The sequence below is a fragment of the Vipera ursinii genome (assembly GCF_947247035.1).
Source record: "Vipera ursinii genome assembly, chromosome: 1".
In the NCBI taxonomy this organism is placed as follows: Eukaryota; Metazoa; Chordata; class Lepidosauria; order Squamata; family Viperidae; genus Vipera; species Vipera ursinii.
The window spans coordinates 146,702,870-146,724,818 of NC_139512.1; the positions used below are offsets into that span (position 1 = coordinate 146,702,870).

Sequence of the window (21,949 nt, forward strand, 5' to 3'; positions counted from 1 at the left end):
GTTGTTTCCTTTTTTGTCGTCGTTAACCATTATCAAATGTTGTCAACAAAATTTGAAATTATATTGTATGCAAAGACTTTTCTCTTGCCCTTGTTTAACAATCCTTTCTAGATATTTTACTTCGGTTTCATGTAATAACGTAGGCATCTTCTATACATTTTAATCCAGGGAAGGGAGAACCCCCCGGCCTCCTCAAAAGTATGTCACAGCTCCTGACTGGAAGTGCCTGTGGACTAATGGCTGGCTAGGCTTAAAGACTGCTCTGTGGAAAGAGCAGGGGTGGGGGTTAGAGAAAAGGGTGAAGGCAGATGGCGGACACCAGAGGATGATGACAAAGAGAAGTCTGCAGAGGAAGCACTGGAAATTGCCCAGTTTATACAGATCGAGGCCTGTAAAAACAGACTGCTGAGGCCAGGGCTCACAGTGCAAAGGAGAATACTGCTGTCGCCTGTCCCAGTTGTTTTCCTTTGGTCTTGATATTTTATCTTGATATTTTATTTTTGAGTTCTTGGATTGGGCTGCTGACATTCCAAAGCAGGGGTGGGCCAACCTAATGCTGACGCAGGAATTCTGGGAGTTGAAGTCCGTGGGTCATAAAGCGGCCATTGTTGCCCACCTTTGCTTCAAAGAGACTGCCTGTGTTTTCAGCTGCTTAAATGCTTAAGGGTCTGGGAAGAGTTATTATCTGCAGCACATTTGTTTCCTGTTGTTCATGAGTCAGATCCCACTCTCTCTATCTGTGAGGGACTTTGCCATGTTTAGATCCGGATATTTTGCTTAAGTGTTTCTTACAGCTTTTTGTTTGGTGACTTTTGAGTCAGTATTGATTCCTGGTGACTGCTTAAGACAAGCCCCCTCATTTTTCTTGGTGAGATTTTCAAAAGTGTCTTGCCTTTGCTTTCTTACTAGAGCTGAGATGGAGTAACTGGCCCAAAGTCATCCAGCTCTTTGTATCTAAGCTTGAACTAGAACTCACAGCCTCCTGGATTCTAGCCTGAGCCCTTCACCACTAGGCCGAGCATGATTAATTTATTAACTTGACCACTAACCCTTATGTTTTCCTGTTCACATGTAGCCGTGGATCTCAACTTCACTAAAAGCACAATTTTAGCTTAGGGACGTGGTGGCTCAGTGGGTTAGGACGCTGAGTTTGTCAATCAGAAGATCGGCAGTTTGGCAGGTCGAATCCCGAGTGCCGCATAACAGAGTGAGCGCCTGTTGTTCATCCCAGCTTCTGCCAACCCAGCAGTTTGAAAGCACGTAAAAAATGCAAGTAGAAAAATAGGGACCACTACGGTGGCAAGGTAACAGCATTCTGTGCGCCTTTGGTGTCTAGTCATGCCGGCGACATGACCACAGAGACGTCTTCGGACAAGCGCTGGCTCTTCGGCTTGGAAACGGAGATGAGCACCGGCCCCTAGAGTTGGAAACGACTAGCACGCATGTGCGGGGGAACCTTTACCTTTACTAATTTTAGCTTTAAGGTTTTCCATTTATGCATTTAGTGAAGTAGAGATCCACGGCTGCATTTGAACAGGAAAACGTAAGTCTCAGTGGTCAAGATAATACATTTGAACACATAATTACATAAATGCTTCCTGTAATCTAGTGAATAAAATTGTGGGACTGTGTTTATCAAGAGCACATCGTGCGTGGCTTATCTGTAGTTCCAATTATGAAGTAGGGCCTATGGATGGAATCATAGTTCTTGAAGTAGAACCCACTGAAAGAAACTATTAGAACAAAACTGGGTAAAGAAACAACGATTTGACTATATACGTAAGAAATGTCTCCAGCGCAATCTGCCTGCTGACAGAACAGGTTCCCCTCCTTTCTCCCTCAGTCCAGTCTGTTCTGGAGGCCACGAAGAACAATCAAAGCAGAATTGAGTTGCAAGAAATCTGTTTGGGTGACATGGAGTGTAGTAGTTCAAGAGAATCTGTTTCACTGAAATCCCTTGAATAATTCATATAAATTATTTTTTGTTCTTTTTACACAAGCGTGGGACATTTGTCACTGTGCATGAGTTTTTGTATCTTTATAAATTAAAGTTTTCTCTTGGTACGATCAAAAGTAAGGAAATATAACCCATTTCCTCCCTTTATGACCATAGGGATTATTCACCCTGCTTCTTTTAAGCAATTTCTATTTGGCAAATTCTCTCTATATCATAGCAAAAAATTCTAACATGCTGCTTCATCAAAATGTCCGCATGATATAGTTTGATAAATCAATAGAATTCAATAAAAATCAGCTGACTACAGTTGGACATAGTTGCATCCTCTGCTGTGCAGTTTTGATTTTAGAATGCATATTTTACTGTTCAAAAGAATGAAGTAATCAAACCAGTCAAATGGAATATAGCAGGTTCCTTATTCTAATGCCTCAGTAATGCAGTCCTAATGTAAAATCTGTGTGCTTGGCAGAATGTATACATTTCTAAAAGGATTTTATAGAAATTAAATATAAATGTTTTAAAAAGAATAATGAACATTTTCAGGCATTGGATTGTTGGCAGTTGTATATACATGATTATTACCTGGTTTTTTAAAAAAAAAATTCAGACATTTATAAGACTATAAAAATTGTGTTCTTGGTAATCCATCACTTTTAAAAGTTTAGATTTTATTTTAAAATGCGGTATTCCATTTCTTACATTATATTACTATAATTTAAATGATTTTTTTTTTAGGAAATGTAAATCTGTGCATGAATTGGCTACTTTTAGAATACAGGCTGATGTTCCACAGCAGAAAATGAAAATGTTCAACGTTATTAAACTTTATACTAACTACACCTTCAACTTCTGATAAATGAAATATAATTCTGTCTATATATATTTGGAAGATATGTGCTACAGTATCACTTATTTAAATTCCACAAAATATCTTTCAAAAAATATTTTCCTTTTCCATTTTTTCCTTTTTCTTTTGTTTTCAACTAGGACCCCTACTATGGCTGGTGGCTTATTTTCTATTGACAGAAACTACTTTGAAGAGATAGGAACATACGATGCAGGAATGGATATCTGGGGTGGAGAGAATCTTGAAATGTCTTTTAGGGTAATTTTCCATTTTATTTCCTTTTGTAATAACTGGCAGATTTTCTGTAAAAAAAATGTTAACGTTTAAGATAGGGATGTTTTAATTTTGTTCATCTTAAATGAAATCTCTTCTTTGACTTGACATTAGGAAGATGATCCAAATGAAGAGCATCTTCCATGGAGGGCTTCATTCAGCAAAACTGAATCAGGGCAAATGTACTTATTGTTCAGTTTCCTTCTCTGCTCTTGCTGGATTCCCACTAAATAAGGAATCCTCTTAACTTTCTGTTCTGCTGAGTGAAGCCTTCTGTTCATGGATTGTCTTGAGCTCAATTTCATCCTTCAGTTTTAGTTCCATGGGTTTGTTTGTTTTTCTTTCACACTACGCAACACATCACATTGCTTTTGAAGCTTTGGGTATCTAAAAATTGTATGATGTAGACTAGAGGCCCATCAGTCATTATTAATCTTATCTGCTCAGTCTTGCATATGCCCTTTGTTACTTAACTTCATGACTTCTCAGTAAGCGGGAGCAAATGAGGATTGGCATGGAACATCCATAACCATCATCAGATTATGGGTTAAATGCACATAACGTGGGTGTCCTATAGTGTGTGTATTTCTTTTATGCTGCCTATGAAACAGTTCCATTTTGCTTTCCTCCATTGGTATATACTTGGGGTCCTTGGTGTTCTCTGAGGGTTGTTTTCTTGCAGATGTTTCATTACCAAACTAGGTAACATCATCAATATGCTATCTGCAAGAAATGTCTGCAAGAAAACTACCAAACTTAGAGAGTACCAAGGACCCACAGTTCAACACCGAGCTACAAATATTTTCTTCTATTGATGTGTACCTTTTTCTCTAAAATTTTCCCAAACATATATATCATTTCTCATGTCAATTTCCTAAATATCTGCTGATTTATCTTAGAATGTTTTCCTAAATATACACTAATTGTATATATTGAGCTGATACAATTTCTTTGCTAAGAAGGTTTTACTTACTACTGTTGTGCATGCTGAAATAAAGGAAATTCTTCATGGATTGCTTTCCCAACACAAGGATGAGAGTCAGGTTGTTGGGGAAACCTCGATTTAAGTCTTCTGTCAGTCATAGAAGATCTCTATTTGGGATTGATTGATTGATTAATTAATTAAATTTATACAGATTAGCCACTTTCTCAGTCTGATCTATCTCAACCTAATTATGTGAAAAACAGGACAAAGAAATGCTAATACATGTCTTGAACTCCTTGGACAATAGGCACTCTATACATTTAACAAATAAAAGAAACAATAAATAACAAAACAAATACACATCCATACATGCATTTATTTAACTGTTCATTTATTTTTTTATAATTTATTCATGTAGCTTAAAGGGTACTAGAAGGCAAATCTTCCTAATGATTTGTCATGTACTTATAGTAACATCCTTAAATTGTGTTTTAGGGGTAGGAATTATATTTCCAAATGATTGAGTTTGGAACTAACATTTCAGTCTTCTGTAAAACCTATGACAGAAATGAAATGATGGAAACTTCTTGAGTTTATAAGTAATCTTAAATAAATCAGAAAACTGATCTTAAAATGAGTGTTAAGAGGGAATAATATAGATATAGATATTTGTGCTACAGTATTTAAAAGACTCTCATTTTCATAATGACTCATCTGATGGAACAATCAGCTCTCAAGCATGCTGCCCATGGTTTGCTACTTATTCTTATGATATTTTCATGCCTTTAGACAACTACATATATAGGCAGAATCCACCCATTTATATTTCTGGTGAATATAAAGTGAGGAACGCACAGGCCAGTTCTATTATTTTTAGACTAGAAGTCATAAAATGGATGAGTATGTGAAACTCATTGCATATATCAAGGAGCTATTTTGTCTCTTAGGTGCAATCAACTGATTGGGGATTCTTAAGGAATTCTATTTGGTGCATTGTAATTTAAAATGATGTGATCTATTCACTCCAGACTACTATGCAGATTGGAGCATAATTGTGCTATTGTTTGTGAATGTTGTGCATTTTACTCCTTTTTTAGTAGTATCACTTTGTTAACTGGAATGCTGAGCCAGATTGATTCAAGTAAGAGATTGCAATACCCAGGCCAAAAAAAAAAGATAATTTTTATAAGAAAATATTTGAAAGTCTATCCACCTATTTTTGCAGCCATCTTTTCTCCATGTTATAGGATTCTCTGTGTGACCTCTGTATTGATCTGGATAGGAGGAACACACTTAGATTCAACCCTAACTCGATGGAGAGACTGTTGATTCAGAAGCTTTCATATTCCAGAAGAAATTTATCTTTGATAATAATAAATAAACCTTTATTGTCAAAGTACAACATGTGTACATTGAGATTAGCTGAGCCTCCCCCTGTGCTCTCTCCCCCCAACACACAGTGACAACAAACCCTCCATCCCACCACACTATGTGAACCAACTACACCACACACCGGCCTCCCAAGTCAATTCTGCATAAGATTATGTCCCATTTTGCTAGACAAAATGTCTGTAGAGCAGCCTAACAGTCTGGGCTCTCCTGGATCATAGCTCTTACTGAAAGAGCAGCTAGAGACTGTCACAGGAGATCCTTTTCACAGCTTTAGTTTTTTGCTGGTTTTGGCCTGTTTTGGAACAAGAGTCTACATTGGAAGTCGTCACTCATGCCTTTGTCACTTCAGTGTAGATGAATGAAATTTAGTGTACACCGAGCTTCTCTTGAGGATCATTTGAAAGCTGCAGAATGCAGCTGCCTGCATGCTGATGAATAATAGTGTCTTACCTATCCATGTGAGACTATTATTGTAGGAGTTGCGTTGGTTACTGATAAGCTTCTGGATACAATTCAAGGTGCTGATTATGATCTATAATGCCCTTTACGGCTTTGGATCAAGGCATCTCTCAGGTTGCCTGCTCAGTGTGCCTCTGCCCTGTGGTTAGAGAATGCCTACTTCTCAGGAGTGTCAATGAAAGGGGAGCCAGAGATGAGCTTTTACTGTCATGGCCCTCTACCTCTGGAATTAAAGTACTTCAGAAGATAATCAAGGCTTTTCCATGTATCCTTTGGGAATAAAATAGGAGTACAAATCTAGCTGTCCCTCGATTAGAGGGTGCCGAGTGGGTTGGGTTTAACTTAGTTTGAGCTGTTTTAAACCTAATTACCATTTTGGGAAATTTTTAGCTACTCAAGAGTTTCTACCTGAACGGGCATATAAGCAGGGGGAAATAAAGAAAGGCAGACCTGAGAAAATGAGCTATCGCAATCACCCGTAACCTTTTTCTTCCCAAGGAAGAAAGGTCTTTTTCTTTGCACAGGAAAGGGGCGTAGAGCAATTGCTCAGATCGTCCCACAGAAGTTCTCTGAAACCCTTTCTGTTGTGAGCAGTTTGGCTAGGAGGCATTTTTGAATCCTGAGTTTCTCATCTGTAATTGGAGATAAAAGTCTTTAATTACTGTTTCTGGGGACTTGGGTATTGAAATTTCACTAGAGGCACAGCTTGAGATGGAGGAGTTGCCTGGCCAGGTGAAACAGTTATATTGGCCATAATTGTCCTGTTCATCAGAGGTTTCCTCTATCTTCCATAAGGATCTTTGAAACAGACATTCAAGGAAATAGTTATTTTTGTGGTGGTAAGCATACCCTACATGCTAATTAGAAAACTAGCCTATCTTATTATCTACTCTAAAACAGACTGCTTCTCTTTTACACTCCCAGCATTATCCCACTCTGCATAATGGGTGGCCACTCAAGCAACAGTTAGAGAGTTTCTTCATTGCCCAGGACCACACCAAATTCTATAAGCCATGACTGATAAAGCCTAAGGATACTTTTCACTCATCCTGGTTATAGGTGCTTAACTTGCTTCTGATTAGCAGTTGTTTTATATTTGGGTGATATATGCACATAATCCTACTTTTGGGCTTCTCAGAGATTTCGGGTTGCTACTGGAAGCTATAGTAGATAGCATTTTGACTGAGGAATCTTCTTACGGTCTTACATGTCTTATACATTTATTTTATTTATTTATTTATTTATTTATTAGTTTTTATAAACCGCCCTTCTCCCGAGGGACTCGGGGCGGTGTACAGAGGAAGGACGAAGAATACAGACCGAACAATAAAATAATAAGAAACACTAATGAACACAAACTGGGACCCCAATTAACGCTATCATGCCAGGCCAGCCTGCTGGAACAAAAAAGTTTTTAAGTCGCGACGGAAGGTACGGAGGTCAGGGGCCATCCGGATTTCGGTAGGTAAGGTGTTCCAGAGGGCTGGCGCACCCACTGAGAATGCCCTCCCCCTGGGGGCCACCAGCCGACATTCCTTGAGCGGTGGCACCCTGAGGAGGCCCTCTCTGTGGGAGCGCACAGGACGGTGGGGTGCTGACATCGGCAGAAGGTGCTCCCGTAGGTAGTCCGGACCCATGCCATGTAGGGCTTTGAATGTCATTGTTAGCACCTTGAACTTCACACGGAAGGCAACCGGAAGCCAGTGCAGCGCACGGAGGAGAGGTGTGATATGGGAGTATCGGGAGGCTCCCAAGAGTGTCCGTGCCGCCGCACTTTGCACCAGTTGAAGCTTCCGAGTGGATCTCAAGGGCAGCCCCATGTAGAGAGCGTTACAATAGTCTAGGCGAGATGTCACAAGGGCATGGGTGACTGTACGTAAGGAATCCAGGTCTAGATAAGGCCGTAGTTGGCGAACTAGTCGAACCCGGGAGAAGGCCCCCTTGGTCACAGCTCCAATGTGGTCTTCCAGGGAGAGCTGCGAGTCTAGGAGGACACCCAGGTTGCGGGCCCTATCAGCAGGGGGAAGTAACTTGTCCCCAATGTTAAGCAGTGGGACGTTCTGAATCTCCTGGCTTGCCGGTACGTACAGCCATTCAGTCTTGTCCGGGTTCAGTTGAAGCCTGTTTCTCCCCATCCATTCCCGGACCGCTTTCAGGCAGCGGGACATCACGTCTAGGGCATCACTGATATTGTTAGGAGTTGAGATAAAAAGCTGGGTGTCATCAGCATACTGATGGTACCCTACTCCAAAACTGCGAATGATCTCACCCAGCGGTTTCATGTAGATGTTGAACAGGAGAGGCGAGAGGACCGACCCCTGAGGGACTCCGCAAGCGAGAGGCCTCGGGGTCGACCTCTGTCCCCCTGTCAGCACCGACTGCGAGCGACCCTGGAGAAAGGAGGAGAACCAACGCAGAACCGTGCCTCCCACTCCCAGTCCCCTGAGGCGTCGCAGCAAGATACCATGGTCGATGGTATCGAAAGCCGCCGAGAGGTCTAATAAGACTAGGACAGAGGAATGGCCCCTGTCCCGGGCTCTCCAGAGATCATTCATCAGAGCGACCAATGCCGTCTCCGTGCTGTAGCCCGGCCTGAAACCCGATTGGTACGGGTCTAGATAAACATGCATATAATACTGATGTAAAAAAAAATATCACTTCTGTGATTTAAGTGCTTGAAAGTATCATCCTGCAGAATATTATTGTGAGATAACAAGCTATTGCTCTGTATTTAAAGATTTATTTTGGACTGCTTTTAGCTACACCATTATTCAGTTTTTTAAAAAATGGAACACACTTGTATTTCTCCTCCCCCTCCCGCGTTTGACTATCCCTTCTTCCCTTTAATGATGATCTGAGGACAAAAAAGTCTGTCTTTTTACTAAAATTCACCTATTACATGATAGAATAGCATCAAAAGACTCCAGAGGTAATTTAGCATGGCACAGCTTTGAATCAAACCGCAATCGTATTTCTGCATGAAGGCATGTAAAGTAAATTGCTTAATGACTGCCCAAATCACACAAAAGCAGACAATTGAGCTTTCCATTTCCAGTAGCTAAAGTGGCTTGAATCTAAGTTTGTTTTGTGATATCTTTACTAATCTAATATTCGTATCAGACAGTATAGGGTCTTTCCTTTTTTAAAAAAAATTGTACAGAAGATTGTAGAAACCCTCTACTCTGTCATTCACATGGAAGTCAAAAGCCCTCTTTGGTTTGTATATTTTCCATAACATCTGAGCTCACTGCAACGTTCATTGTTAATATGTATATGTTTGATGTATACCTTATCCCTGCTCCAGAAACTCAAGGAGGCATGTGTACTATTCCTTCCTCCAATTTTGATCCATAACAAAAATCCTTTCAATTTTTTAGGTTTAAAAACCTAAAAATAGATTGAGCTGAGAGAGAGGAACTAGTACAAAGTCATCCAGTGGGTTGAGAATGAATTTGAACCCTCACCCATTCCCAAAACTCAGTGTAAAGAGAGAAGATTGTAGGGATGACAGGAAGAGGGTTAGGGTTATTGTCTTGTTTTCATTTTTAATTTTAGTCATCTTCATCTGGAAATGTCCTATGCTTGGTTAGCCACATTAGAGCTTCTAAGTAAAGGTAAAGGTAAAGGTTCCCCCGCACACGCATGCTAGTCGTTTCCAACTCTAGGGGCCGGTGCTCATCTCCGTTTCAAAGCCGAAGAGCCAGCTCTTGTCCGAGGACGTCTCCGTGGTCATGTGGCCGGCATGACTAGACGCCAAAAGCGCACGGAACGCTGTTACCTTCCCACCGTAGTGGTCCCTATTTTTCTACTTGCATTTTTACATGCTTTTGAACTGTTGGGTTGGCAGAAGCTGGGACGAGTAACAGGTGCTCACTCTGTTACACAGCACTCGGGATTCGACCCGCCAAACTGCCAACCTTCTGATCAACAAGCTCAGTGTCCTAACCCACTGAGCGCCTAACTTTTTTTAAAAAAAATCAGGGCATACTGCTTTTGGCTTATATTAAGGAGAGTTTAGGAAAGAGGGAGATGTAGATATACTCCAAGTACCATTTTAAGCATTAGAGATGAGTATTGTAATTTGAGTATAATTTGCAGGAGCAAATTTAACTATTTCTAGAAGTTGGAACTCTATAGATATTTATAGTCTTAATTTGAAAAAAAAAATAAGGCGAGCAACCTGAAAACAAACGCCACTGGCGTTATAAGTACATGGTTTGTGGGATAAATGATACCAACTACATACCAAGCTTATCGCTTTTGCTTTTTGCTTCAAGAAACTGTTACCATGTGAGCCATTAATACTCTGGAAGATCTGCAACCTTGCTGGGCTCTTATTGCCTAAGAAATCTTAAGTAATAAATTGCCCAGAGAGGGAGCCTGCTTCACTCCCGCCTTTCTCTGCATATCTGCTCTTTAAGAAAAATAATAATGGGATGAACTGCTCAAATCAGAGAAGCACACATTATGTAGACAGACAGCTCTGTGAAAAAAAGAAAGGATACTGAGAATAAGCAGCATTGATGAAGACCCCGGGAAGCAAGGTACTGATTTTAGAAGCTTGGTATTAGAAACTAGGAATAAAAAGAAATTGAGTTTATCTTCCAGAGCATTATGGATCTTAAGACATCTGCAAAAAATGAAGCAAAAACTCTTTTATTATACATTCCATCAGCCCAAACTGTGACTGACAAGATGCATTTCAGTGTTGTAGCGATTCATATGCCAACATTTGAAAGTTTTTTTTCTTGGCAACTGGAATGCAGTGAGATCAAACCGCTAAAAACTGACTTTCAAGCTGGAAGCTCCTTCAGGGTTGGATTGTTCTCAGTGTATTTCAATCACAACATTATTATCTTTTGGAAATGGTGAGTAGTGGGGAAGTTATAGAAGCTGAACCTATCATAATATCACATATATTACATAGAACATTACAAGGAGTTCTCGTTTGGCGACTTTGTTGTTAAGCAAAGTGTTTCCTAACTGAAACCATGATCTTACTTCACTTTTCCTGTGCTTTATAGACCTGTGAAAGTTGTAAATGTGAGGATTGGTTACAGAGTTACTGTTTGTTGCCATTGTAACTGAATGATCACTAAACAAGGTAGTCACTAAATGAGGACAACCTGTAAATGCAAAGAGAATAAAGAATGAACTGCAAAATATAAAGAATTTACTGCAGGCATGAAGTGATTTTTTAAAAACATCTTTAAAAACATTAAAAACAAGACAGAAATGGTCACATTTATTTTATTTTGGAAATAGGGAAGCATTGAGTCTGTTTGGAAATCCAATTGTTTTGTGTGGTTTTGTTTTTTTTAAAAAAAGTTCCCTGGATTTAAGCATATTTGAGCATGAAAGAAAACATGGATATTTAGCTGAAATGTGAACTAATGCTTTTATGTCCATTTCTGTAAATGCATCTCTCTGGAAATCTTTTGGGATGAATGTGAGAGCTGGCCTTCAAAAAAAAAATCAGCTTTTTCTTCTGCTAGTTGACACTGAGCTATCTCTTACACATAATCATGAGCAGCATGCTACATTGATCATGAATCCCTGTAATACAGATTGATTGACTTTGCATCAGAGGTGGAAGTATAAAGCCTTGAGGGAGCTGGAATGGAAACTTTGCAAACGTATTTTACTAACCATTTGGCTCTGATGTTGCTTAAAATGTATGGTCATTTTGGATTATTTTTTTATTTGTTTCTGCTTCTTCATTTGGCATTTTAATATATTTTCATATTTTGACATGTCAGCTACTTTTGAAGACTTAACATTTTGGAAAAGAAAAGCACAGGAAGAACCTTAAATAAAATTGCACTATAGATCATTCTGGGAAATGTTTTTCTGATTTGCTTATGAAATTAGGATCTCTGCTGTCAGAGAAAATATATAATTACTATGAATAAATGTGAGAATTCTTTTAAGAAAACAACAGCTGGGGTGAAAAAGGAATAATTCCTTATTGCTTGATGATTATGAGCTGTAAATGTTGTATTATAATGGTTTCATACAGTATTTTCATACTGCAACCATACTTACTTTCCCAAATGAAAAGAAACAACTGTCATGGTTCCGACAGATGAAACTCTTCAAAAGAACTTTGAGGCATTGTTTTCCTTAAAGGATCTTTTATCCGAGTAGCATAATATCAGCACTTACATAATCGAAACCAAAAACTAAATTCCCCTCCCCTGGGCACATAGTATCAAGCACAATTCCCTCCTCCAATTAACAGTCATAAATCACATTCCCCAATTAGCTTGAAGCGTGGGCTTCCTCTCAGCTCTCCAGACGGCCAATTCTTTATCAGCTCTGAGTTCAATAACCTTGATTCTCACGCTAAGTTTTAGTGTTATATCTAGCTGGACTCTCATTCACATCCCCCCCCCAGCATCATCTAACTCTAAAAGCGAAAGGGAAAAAATGGCTACATTTCCATCTATTGTCAGTGCAAAAACATCCGATGTTAGCAGCATTGACAGCAACATCATGCGAATGATTATCTTCTTCACAATCAATAATTAAAGGCTGAGATGCAACATTTCTACATCAAAAGAGATTTTTGAGTCTTTATGTTGAAGGATATTGAGTCGTCAGAGGCAAGAGCATGAAATTACAGATATGGCACAAATTTCACCTAACTAAGTGTCCCTAGACTGTCCAGAGCAGTTCATATCCAGGACAGCATTCTCGGCCAATATTCCAATATTCTTTCTATTTTCAGTTTCCAGCTCAAGCTAATTTTAACGATGACAAACCGCACTTAGTCGGCAGCCGTATTCTAATCCCGAAAATGGCCAGTCTGATTGACTGATTACATCCCACCACCAGGGATTGCCTTGCATCAGGACAGCGATCAGGGGCTCATACATGTTCTAGACCAGGGGTGTCAAACTGCCGGCCCACGGGCCAGATGCATCATGCCGAAACCGCGCCCACCCCATTGCTGGCAATGGGAAAAAAAAGTCGCGATACATGACATTGCGAGTTTGACACCCCTGTTCTAAACCTATAGAAAATTAGGGTCGCCAATCAAGAAAAATTAAGCTCAAAATTTCTGTTTGCTAAGCAAGACGGCTGCTAAATGAATTTTGTCCCATTTCACGATCTTTCTTGGCACACTTTTGTTAAGTGAATCACTGTAGTTGTTAAGTTAATAACACGGTTGTGGAGTGAATCTGGCTTCCCTCATTGACTTTGCTTATCAGAAGTTCACAAAAGATGATCGCATGCTGCCCCCCCCCCAGGATACTGCAGCCATCATAAATAGGAACCAGTTGCCAAGTGTCTGAATTTTGATCACATGACCCTGAGGATGCTGCAAGGCTCGTAAGTGTTAAAAAGTCATAAGTCACCTTTTTCAGTGCCGTTGTAACTTCAAATGGCCACTAAACGAATGGCCGAGGACAACCTGTAACACAGGCAGTCTGCACTATATTGGTCTTTCACAAGGCCATGAATTTTCCCCAGGCCTTGTGGTTCGGATGTTAGCAGAGGAGCTCTGGCACGGGTGTGCGTTACTTCACTGGTTTTGTGGTTGTACTGAGCCCCAAAGAAGTTTTAGTTGATTATTTGCTTTATTCAAGGAATTCTTTGTTTTTATTTTATTTTTTATTTTTTTTGGCTAGATGGGCAGCCATATAGTTTTCATTAACAAATAAATTATAACAAAATCATTCCTGTTATATAGAAATATTGATATTATGCTGCAGTTTTGCAAGCCATAGGCCCCAAACCAGCATTGCCTCCAACATTTCTTATTCTCTCAGACAAGTCATGAAAATGTCAAAGCAATCACAGCAAAATATAAGACATCAGACAAAATAACAAAGCGCAGCTTTGCCTGGCAAATGAAATATAAGTAAGAAATATAAGTAAGATGAAATAATTTAGCAAGCAGCCCTGTAAACCAAGCCAAGCATATTACAGCGGAGAACCAAAGAGTGCAATAAATCAATTGTCCCAAATAAATAGATGAATCTCCAGTAACTGAGAGTGTAAGTTACGAGGCACAGTCTGATGAAGTTCCATGTTGAAACTAATCCACAGAAAATTCTCTCTCCCTTTAATATTCAGGAGAGGAAACTGAAGAAGGTCTTGCAATGATGTCACTGTAGGCAGTATATATCAAAAGTGCAGTTGGCTCAAAATCTTGTTGGTAATTAGCTGTGCTAGAAATTTCCCAACATTTATTCTTTAATCGTAAGAATATATGAGCAGCACTATTGAAGTCTATTTACAATATCCTGTGAATTTTTATTACAGCTTTAGAATTATATACAGCCCTTCTGATAGGGCAGACTATGATCAAAAACACCCATCCAAAAAAGCTATGCCCCCAATTTCCTGTGGTACCCCCAAAAGCTAATCATGTTCACATTGACATGATTGCTTGTACTTTATCTGTGAAATGGGAAATGTGTTTTGATACTATTATGGCCAAACCCAACTACTTCTCTTAGTATGCTAATTAACTTTTGTTTAATTGCTTTCACTCTAATTAAGTAAAGTCTGCAATCAGTTGCTATAGCAACATTTCCATTAATACCAATCATCTTTTGATGTTCAACTCTTTTCTTAAAACTGTAGCAGTGTTCCATTGGAATGTCAAATGCTTTAATAGATAAACATTTTGTTTAAAATAGATCCTTAACCATATGCAGTCGTTCAGTACAAATAGTTGAACTGAGCATCTTAACAACGTGATCGACTTGTCTGCCTCCCAGTTTTGACCCAGTTAAGCTAAAACGTGTATTTTGAAATCAGTTCTTCAGTTGGATTTATTCATGCCTTCTTATATATTATTATCATTAGATATATGCCACGCTTTGGGTCTGAAGCAGAAAAGCGCTTTGGAGGGTATTGGCTTGTATGTCTGTTTTGTTGTCACTTTCTTTTAAAAAGGATTTTTTCCCCCTCTTCTTCAGCCCTTACAGTAGCAGTGCAATTATAGGAAAAGGTTTGAAGGAGATGCTAATGGTGCAACAAGGTGCTTTGAGCAGGAGCGGCTCCTTATTTCAAGTATAATTCTCCAGGGGAATCACACAGCTATGGCCAGGCCTACATCCCCTTGAAAGCACCTTCTCTGCTTCAGAAGCAATTGCTAATATGAAAAATATCCACTAGTTGCCTTGTACCATCCTTCCTTTCTTGAGTGCCACATCCATCAAGCTCCATTACTGAAGGCGTATATAATCATCTCACCTATTTCTGAAGTTTATAGGCATCATTTTCTTTAGCTGCTACAAGCCAGCTTCATTCATTTTAATTGGCACTGGGTTATTTTGAAATTGAAGCCAAAACCTCCTGATATTGGATGAAAGAAGCTGGGACATGTTAGTGATGGAAGTAAAGGTTTATGTCATCATCCAGAAAGAAAAAAGGCATCATCATCATCGCTGCATGAATTGTGTGTGTGGAGATTGGATGAGATGTCTTTTTGATAATTGATAGCAAGAGAAAAACAGCAAGGAGGAAAGAGAGTTTCTTATTCTTATGTTTCTTATTTCTTGTTCTTACTATATTCCAAGCAAAGACAATCCACTTCTCTTTTGATCGCAATGATACCTTTATACAATGGCCCAAATCACTCGCCATGTCTCCTACATTTTTTTTAAAATGCCTACAATACTTGATCAGTAACGTTCAAGATTATGTTTTCTATGAGCTGAGAGTATAAGATCAGTATTATGTGCGGTGGCATTTAATTTTACGATTTTTCTGGTATTAATGGGAGGTAAATGTGAAAATATATTTATTAACATGAAGTTACGTGAGGCAAAATCGAATCAATATTAAATGGCTATTTGTTTATTCCGGTTATTCAAATTCTGCATAACAACTATCCCAAAGCAGGGTGCAATGAATATAAAAAGAATTGTAAGTAAAACTGCAAGAAATATTTTGGGGAAACAAATTTCTGGCTCCTTCTCGCATAGTGTTTGTTGGCCATGGCTGTTGTGATTCAGGGTCAGCCTGTGGGTTCGGCAGTTGGGTCGGACGATTCAGAGGAGGAGGAGGAGGGGTTTGGAGAGCCTGCAGAGGACAGTTCTGAGGCTTTGCAGAGCTCTCAGCCAGGCCCCTCCCATCTGGTTACTACGCAGACCCAGCTGTGTGAGCCTGACAGCGTGGATGAAGATGACCCACAGCTGGCCCTGTTCGAGGACGCCCGATGCAGGTGGCAGTCAATCAGGAGTAAACAGAGGAAGGCAATGGGGCACCTCGGAAGGAGGCAGAGAGAAGCCACGCCTTGAACTGTTTAAAAGGGGAATGTGTGGGAGGGCTGGTTTGCTGAAGGCAACTGTTTGAATAGCTCCTGTTTTCATGGTTTGTGTTTTTGTTTTGCTCTGTTTGCTCCGTTTTGTGTCAATAAATTTGGCAGGCTTACTTCCAGCCTTTTGCCTTTTGTAAAGGGGTTGTCCCTGCCTTTTCTGCAGGGCCGGTAGTAGGCTGGAACAGAACAATGGCTAGGGAGGGAGGGAGGGAGAGTCCAGCTGAATGGGATTCTGGCTGTCTTCCTTCCACTGTTTTCATCCTCCAAGGCTATTGGTGGCAGTGCTGAGGGGGGAAGACTACAGTAGACTTCAGGGATAATCCTTGTTTACCTTCCTGCAGAAGGAATGGGCAGGAAGAGGTAAGGAGAGCAGAGTTGCCTGATAGCTTAGGTAAATAAGTGGAAATCTTTCCTTGTTCTCCTTTAATGCAGAACTCATTAAATTGCTGTTGAAATTTTAGAGATTCAGCACTGGAAATGTGAACTGCATCGTTCTGTAGCCACAGAGATCACCTTGGAGAAACTATGCAGATAGGTTTCAACAACGTACATGTAAACAAGTTTTGAACTTGGTAAACAAAAAATATTAGGAAGAAACTCAAGACAGGGGATAAGGAGGAGGGAAGGGAAAGTGCAGCCAGGTTTCGAGATTGTTACTTTTAAAAAAAAAATATTGTGTTCATCAAGCTATCACTGACTCTTAGCAACCACATAGGTTTTCTCGCGGAGGATTTGTTCCCAACCTGGTTCTTTAAGTCTTCCAACAGTGTACCTATAGCTGCTGTAATTGAGTTCATCTATCCTGCTGCTGGTCATTCTCTTCCTTTTCCTAACATTAGAGCTTTCTCCAGAGAGTTGGGCCTTGACATAATGTGTCTGAAATAGGATAATATGAGCCTGGTCATTTGTGCCTCAATTGAGAACATTGGATTGATTTGTTCAATAATCCATCAGTTCATCAGTGGTATTCTTAGGCATTTTCTCCAACAACATGGTTCTCAAGTATCAATACTCTTCATATCATGCTTCTTAAGAGTCCAATTTTCACATCCATAGAGCTGTCTTATACCGTTTTCTGTTGTTCCTCCCTTGATGATTCCGTGGATAACATGACGGCTGTCCCCATTGATTCCTGAGGGAAACTCTGGAGCTGGTGCAGGCACCTCAATGTTCTAAAAATGGGGGGGGGGATTTGAGATATTAAAGCAAGCAGCATCTTTTGCAAGATTAGGGGAACTATTTAAAAAGTTCTGTGAATGCACATGCTTTCATTTTGAACAGCTTGCAAAAGATAACAGTTATGGTTATGAATCAACAAGAGATGCTTTGAACCTCTGTGCATTGCAGAATACCTGACTCAGATGGATAGCTCTGGATAGCTTTGCTAATTACTAACATTAATTTACTAATTGTGGCCCTTCCAGTATAAAGTGGCAGCTAACATTTAATTAGATGCTTGAAAATGGAGCTGATCTTGATTTACTTTTTAAATTTCAGATATGGCAGTGTGGAGGCTCCCTGGAGATTGTAACGTGTTCACATGTTGGTCATGTTTTTCGAAAAGCTACTCCTTATACATTTCCTGGTGGTACTGGCCATGTAATTAACAAAAATAATAGAAGACTTGCAGAAGTGTGGATGGATGAATTTAAAGATTTCTTCTATATAATATCTCCAGGTAAGGTAGTATTTCATTATGATTTTGTAAGAAATACACACAAGCACATACAAATCTACATACGATGTATATATGCATATACATGTACACACACACACAGAGAGAGAGAAAGACAGACACTAGAGCTGGAAGGGACCTTGGAGGTCTTCTAGTCCAGCCCCCTACTCAAGCAGGAGAACCTATACCATTTCAGACTGTCTAGTCTCTTCTTAAAAACCTCCAGTGATGGAGCACCCACGATTTCTGAGGGCAAGCTGTTCCACTGGTTAATTGTCCTCATTATTAGGAAGTTTCTTCTTAATTCCAGGTTGCTTCTCTCTTTGGTCAGTTTCCAACCATTGTTTCTTGTCCTGCCCTCTGGTGCTTTCAAGAATAATTTGACCCCCCTCTTCTTTGTGGCAGCCTCTCAAATACTGGAATACTGCTATCATGTCTCCCCTATTTCTTCTTTTCTTGAGACTTTATATATAGACTTTACACACACACACACACACACACGTACGTGTGTGTGTGTGTGTGTGTGTGTGTGTGTGTGTGTCTACCTACCCCATACACCTGGTTTCAGCATTATTGGTACTGATATGTAATTTTTATTTCTTTGTCAGTTATAATCAATCTAAATGATTATGTGGTATGATATCTTCTATGGTATTGCTACAGCATTTAAATTATAATAAGTAAAAACTGAAAGAAAGACGCCATGCTGATCAACATACTTCATATTATCCAGATATATAATTTAGCTTTTGAGCTTTCAGAAAACGAAACAAAAAGAAAGACAAAGCAGTAGGTCTTAAAATTTAAGAGTAGAAGAGTTGATGGAAAGTACACCATTCTCCCTGCTTTCTCTTGGCCTCTGTGATTGGGTCTCATATATATTCATGTATTTTCCAGGTACATAATGTTTAGGACTTATTCAGATCAAGTTTCAAATAAAACCACAGAGAGAGAGAGAGAGAGAGAGGGCACTACAGGAACGATGGCTTATTACAAAAATCTCTAGCTTCATATGAAATGGTTCATGACTGCCAGGCAGAGATGAGAGATTTGTGATCCTCCATATGTTACTAACATCAACTCCCACCAGCCCCAGCAAGCAAGGCCCCCCACACACATACTGGTGATAGAAACAATTTATCAGGAACTTCAGCAGGTTAAATCATTTGTTTCCAGGACTGACACACTTGATTTGGATTCTATTGCGTCCCCTTAGGCAGGGATCATATATGCATGAATATCTCAATAAACATCCTTGAATACACTGACATTTAGCTCTGAGAAAAGACATATAGTAATGCCCTGTAAACAATGAAGGTTGCTCTCCTATGCAGGTGTATCTAAGGATCAGTTGTAATAAAGAAGTAATCATAGATTGTGCAAAAGCTACCTTCTCATTCCAAAGACCCCATCCACAGAATTTGATAAAATTATGATGCTTTGGTTTTAAAGTTGCAGTAGTAGTAATAACAACACCAAAGATTAAAAAAAACACCTTTTCTTCAAATAACCTTAAGCAACAGGGAAACAGCCCTAGAAAATAGGGGCATTTCTATCCAGTTCTGTTTTGTAAGTTGTCCATCAGGGTCATTTAAAAAAAAATCATGTATTAACCTTCTAAAGGATAAAGTCGGCTTAAAGGTTAGAATGTGTACTTTTTTGGGGGAGGGAGTTTTAGTACTTAGTACTTTATTTATTTATTTTTGCAAGAATAACTTTTTATTTTAATCCAGCACATAAACCTAAGGCATCTAAGAAGTCTATTGTTGTAATAAATTAGGATGGGTCCTTTGAATCTTTTAGAATATGAGTGGAAAATGGAAACAAAACACTTTTAAAATTATTCTGCTCCTCTATGTCTTGAGATATTTTTTTTTCCATTTAGGGTTCTTTTGATTTGGGTGGAGATGTGGTGGATTGAGTGGCTTGCAATGGGAAGCGGCACCACAACTACCTGGGGCTCAGGCAAGACATTTGCAGCCTGAAAAATTCTCCAGATTGAAGGAAAAATAATATATTTGGGCTCCAGGCAGTTGTTTCTTGCAAGAAGATTGTAAAATGGAGGTTTTGCAATCAGCTAGTGCAGAAGTGACAAACTTGCAGTATCACATGACATGTTGTGATGTATCGTGACTTTTTTCCCATTGCTGGAACTGAGGGTGCGGTTTTGACATGACGCATCCGGCCCGTGAGCCGGCAGTTTGACAACCCCTGAGCTTGTGAACCAAGTGACTGGGCGGCCAGATCTTGACACTAGATCCAACTCTCCATTTCTTAAGCTGTAGTGAAATATGGTCTGGATTCCAAGGACAGAGAGGCCAGATTCCAGGGGACAGTGGAACTTAGATAATTTGGTCAGGAGAAAGAGAGTTGAAAAGCATTCTCCTTCACAATTAACAGAATATATCTATAATGATGCTAATAGTTGCTTGAGTTTGCCAAAATTGTTATCAGGCCCCAAGAACGAAGAAAGACATGTACCATTACTTCTGAGCAGTTACCTTTATTGTTCCTCATCTACAGATAGAAATCTCGCTAAACTAAATTGAAGATTCTTTGCAGCATCTCCAGTTCAGGCCAGTATTTTAATACGCACTTGAGTGGCATGGAGATACTGAACCAACCTCTCCCAGTGGTTTTATAGAATGGTAAATTCTATAGGGCCAAGTCCAATGGCACTGAAAAATGGAGCAACCAAGGGCTTGACTACTCAAACCCTATGATTACTAACTGGAATTGCCCACTTGCCCACTCAAGTATGATTGTAACCACTGTAAAATGGTTGATCCCATTCCTACCTGTTGTAGCAGGATACCATGGTTGATGGTGTCAATGTCAATGAGGGGTCCAACAGGATGAGGAAGGGGATGCTTCATCCAAGGGCTGATGAAGGTCATCCATGTGAGTGGTTCCTTCTCATTATGGAACTTGAACTCTGGCTGCATAGGGTCTGGATAATTTGTCTCTTTTAGGGTCCTCTATAGCTGCCTTCTTTTTTAAAATCATAGTGATTTTATTAAAAATTACAACTATAATGATAAAAACTAACACAAACCAATAAAAAAATAAAAGGTACAAAAAAGAAAAAAAAATAAGAAAAGAAATATATTTAAAAATGACTTTCCCCTTCATCACAAATATAAACAATTCTGATCACCTTTATTTAAAAATACAACAAATGATCTTTCCGGGGAAGAAATGGTGAACTGAAGATGGCTCCATGGCCTTTTCAATAACCATTCCCTAGACCTGCTGTAATTGCAGTGTTGAAATCACTGCTAAGATTGTTGTTGATCTGTGGTGAGATTCCTGCCATTTTGAATAGAAAGTGACAGAAAGCTATAATATAAGCTTAACCAAAGGGGGGGGGGAGACAACCTGATTCTGAATCAAGAAACGGATGGAATATTTTGGCTCCACCCTTGTGTGTGGATGGTGCTGCCCACTTTGCATAATTTCCACTGAAGCCTTTAACTCTTCACAAACATTAAATATGGTCCAACTCTACCAAAAGTTTCTTTTACTGTAAATAATTAGCAACTGCTTTAACACCTAGTTGTGAAAGAAGTGCAGCACATAATTTTGATGCACCACCTTGGATAGCTTTACTAAATTCACATAGTATGGGGTCCTCTAACCCTGTCATTGGGCTTTGGGTGGTGTTCAACAATTAATAAATATGCATAGGAGTCTAGTTTCATACTTAAATGGCATTTTTCTTTTCTTGATCAGAGACAACAGAATTGAGAACTTCAAATTGTATTTTTGATCAAGAATAAAATAATGATGTTTTCCTGAAATCTGGTTTTGTAGTATCAGCATCTTTAGTACTTATATAACAAGGCAGAGTTTTTACCAATAAATATGTTGGGTGCATCATGATGCATATTACTGATTACAGTTCATAATATAATGGTCAATGTCACATGAAGAGTCTGTAAACAACAACAGACTAAAGAACCAAGTAAAACATGGTAACTAGTGGGAAGATAGCGGATTCAATTAAATTTTCTGACATGGATGCAGTAGGAAGATTTAGAAGTTCTTACATCATCATACTTTGGGCTGTTCTCATCTGAGGTCTGATGCTTTGACTTTTCTAATGTTTGGCTTATTTTTTCCCCCTTTGTTTCTTGATTTAC

The 21,949-nt window shown here is 39.3% G+C and overlaps 1 protein-coding gene across 4 annotated transcripts in view; it reads left to right on the forward strand.

Annotated features, from left to right (window-relative positions):
- Window positions 1-21,949, forward strand: part of GALNT13 (polypeptide N-acetylgalactosaminyltransferase 13) — a 238,940-nt gene that overhangs the window by 155,855 nt on the left and 61,136 nt on the right. For all 4 annotated transcript variants that reach the window (XM_083350454.1, XM_083350456.1, XM_083350457.1 and 1 more), the window contains 2 exons: window positions 2,945-3,062; window positions 17,630-17,810. In XM_083350454.1, the coding sequence (XP_083206580.1) occupies window positions 2,945-3,062; window positions 17,630-17,810 (299 nt within the window). The remainder of the gene's footprint in view (window positions 1-2,944; window positions 3,063-17,629; window positions 17,811-21,949) is intronic.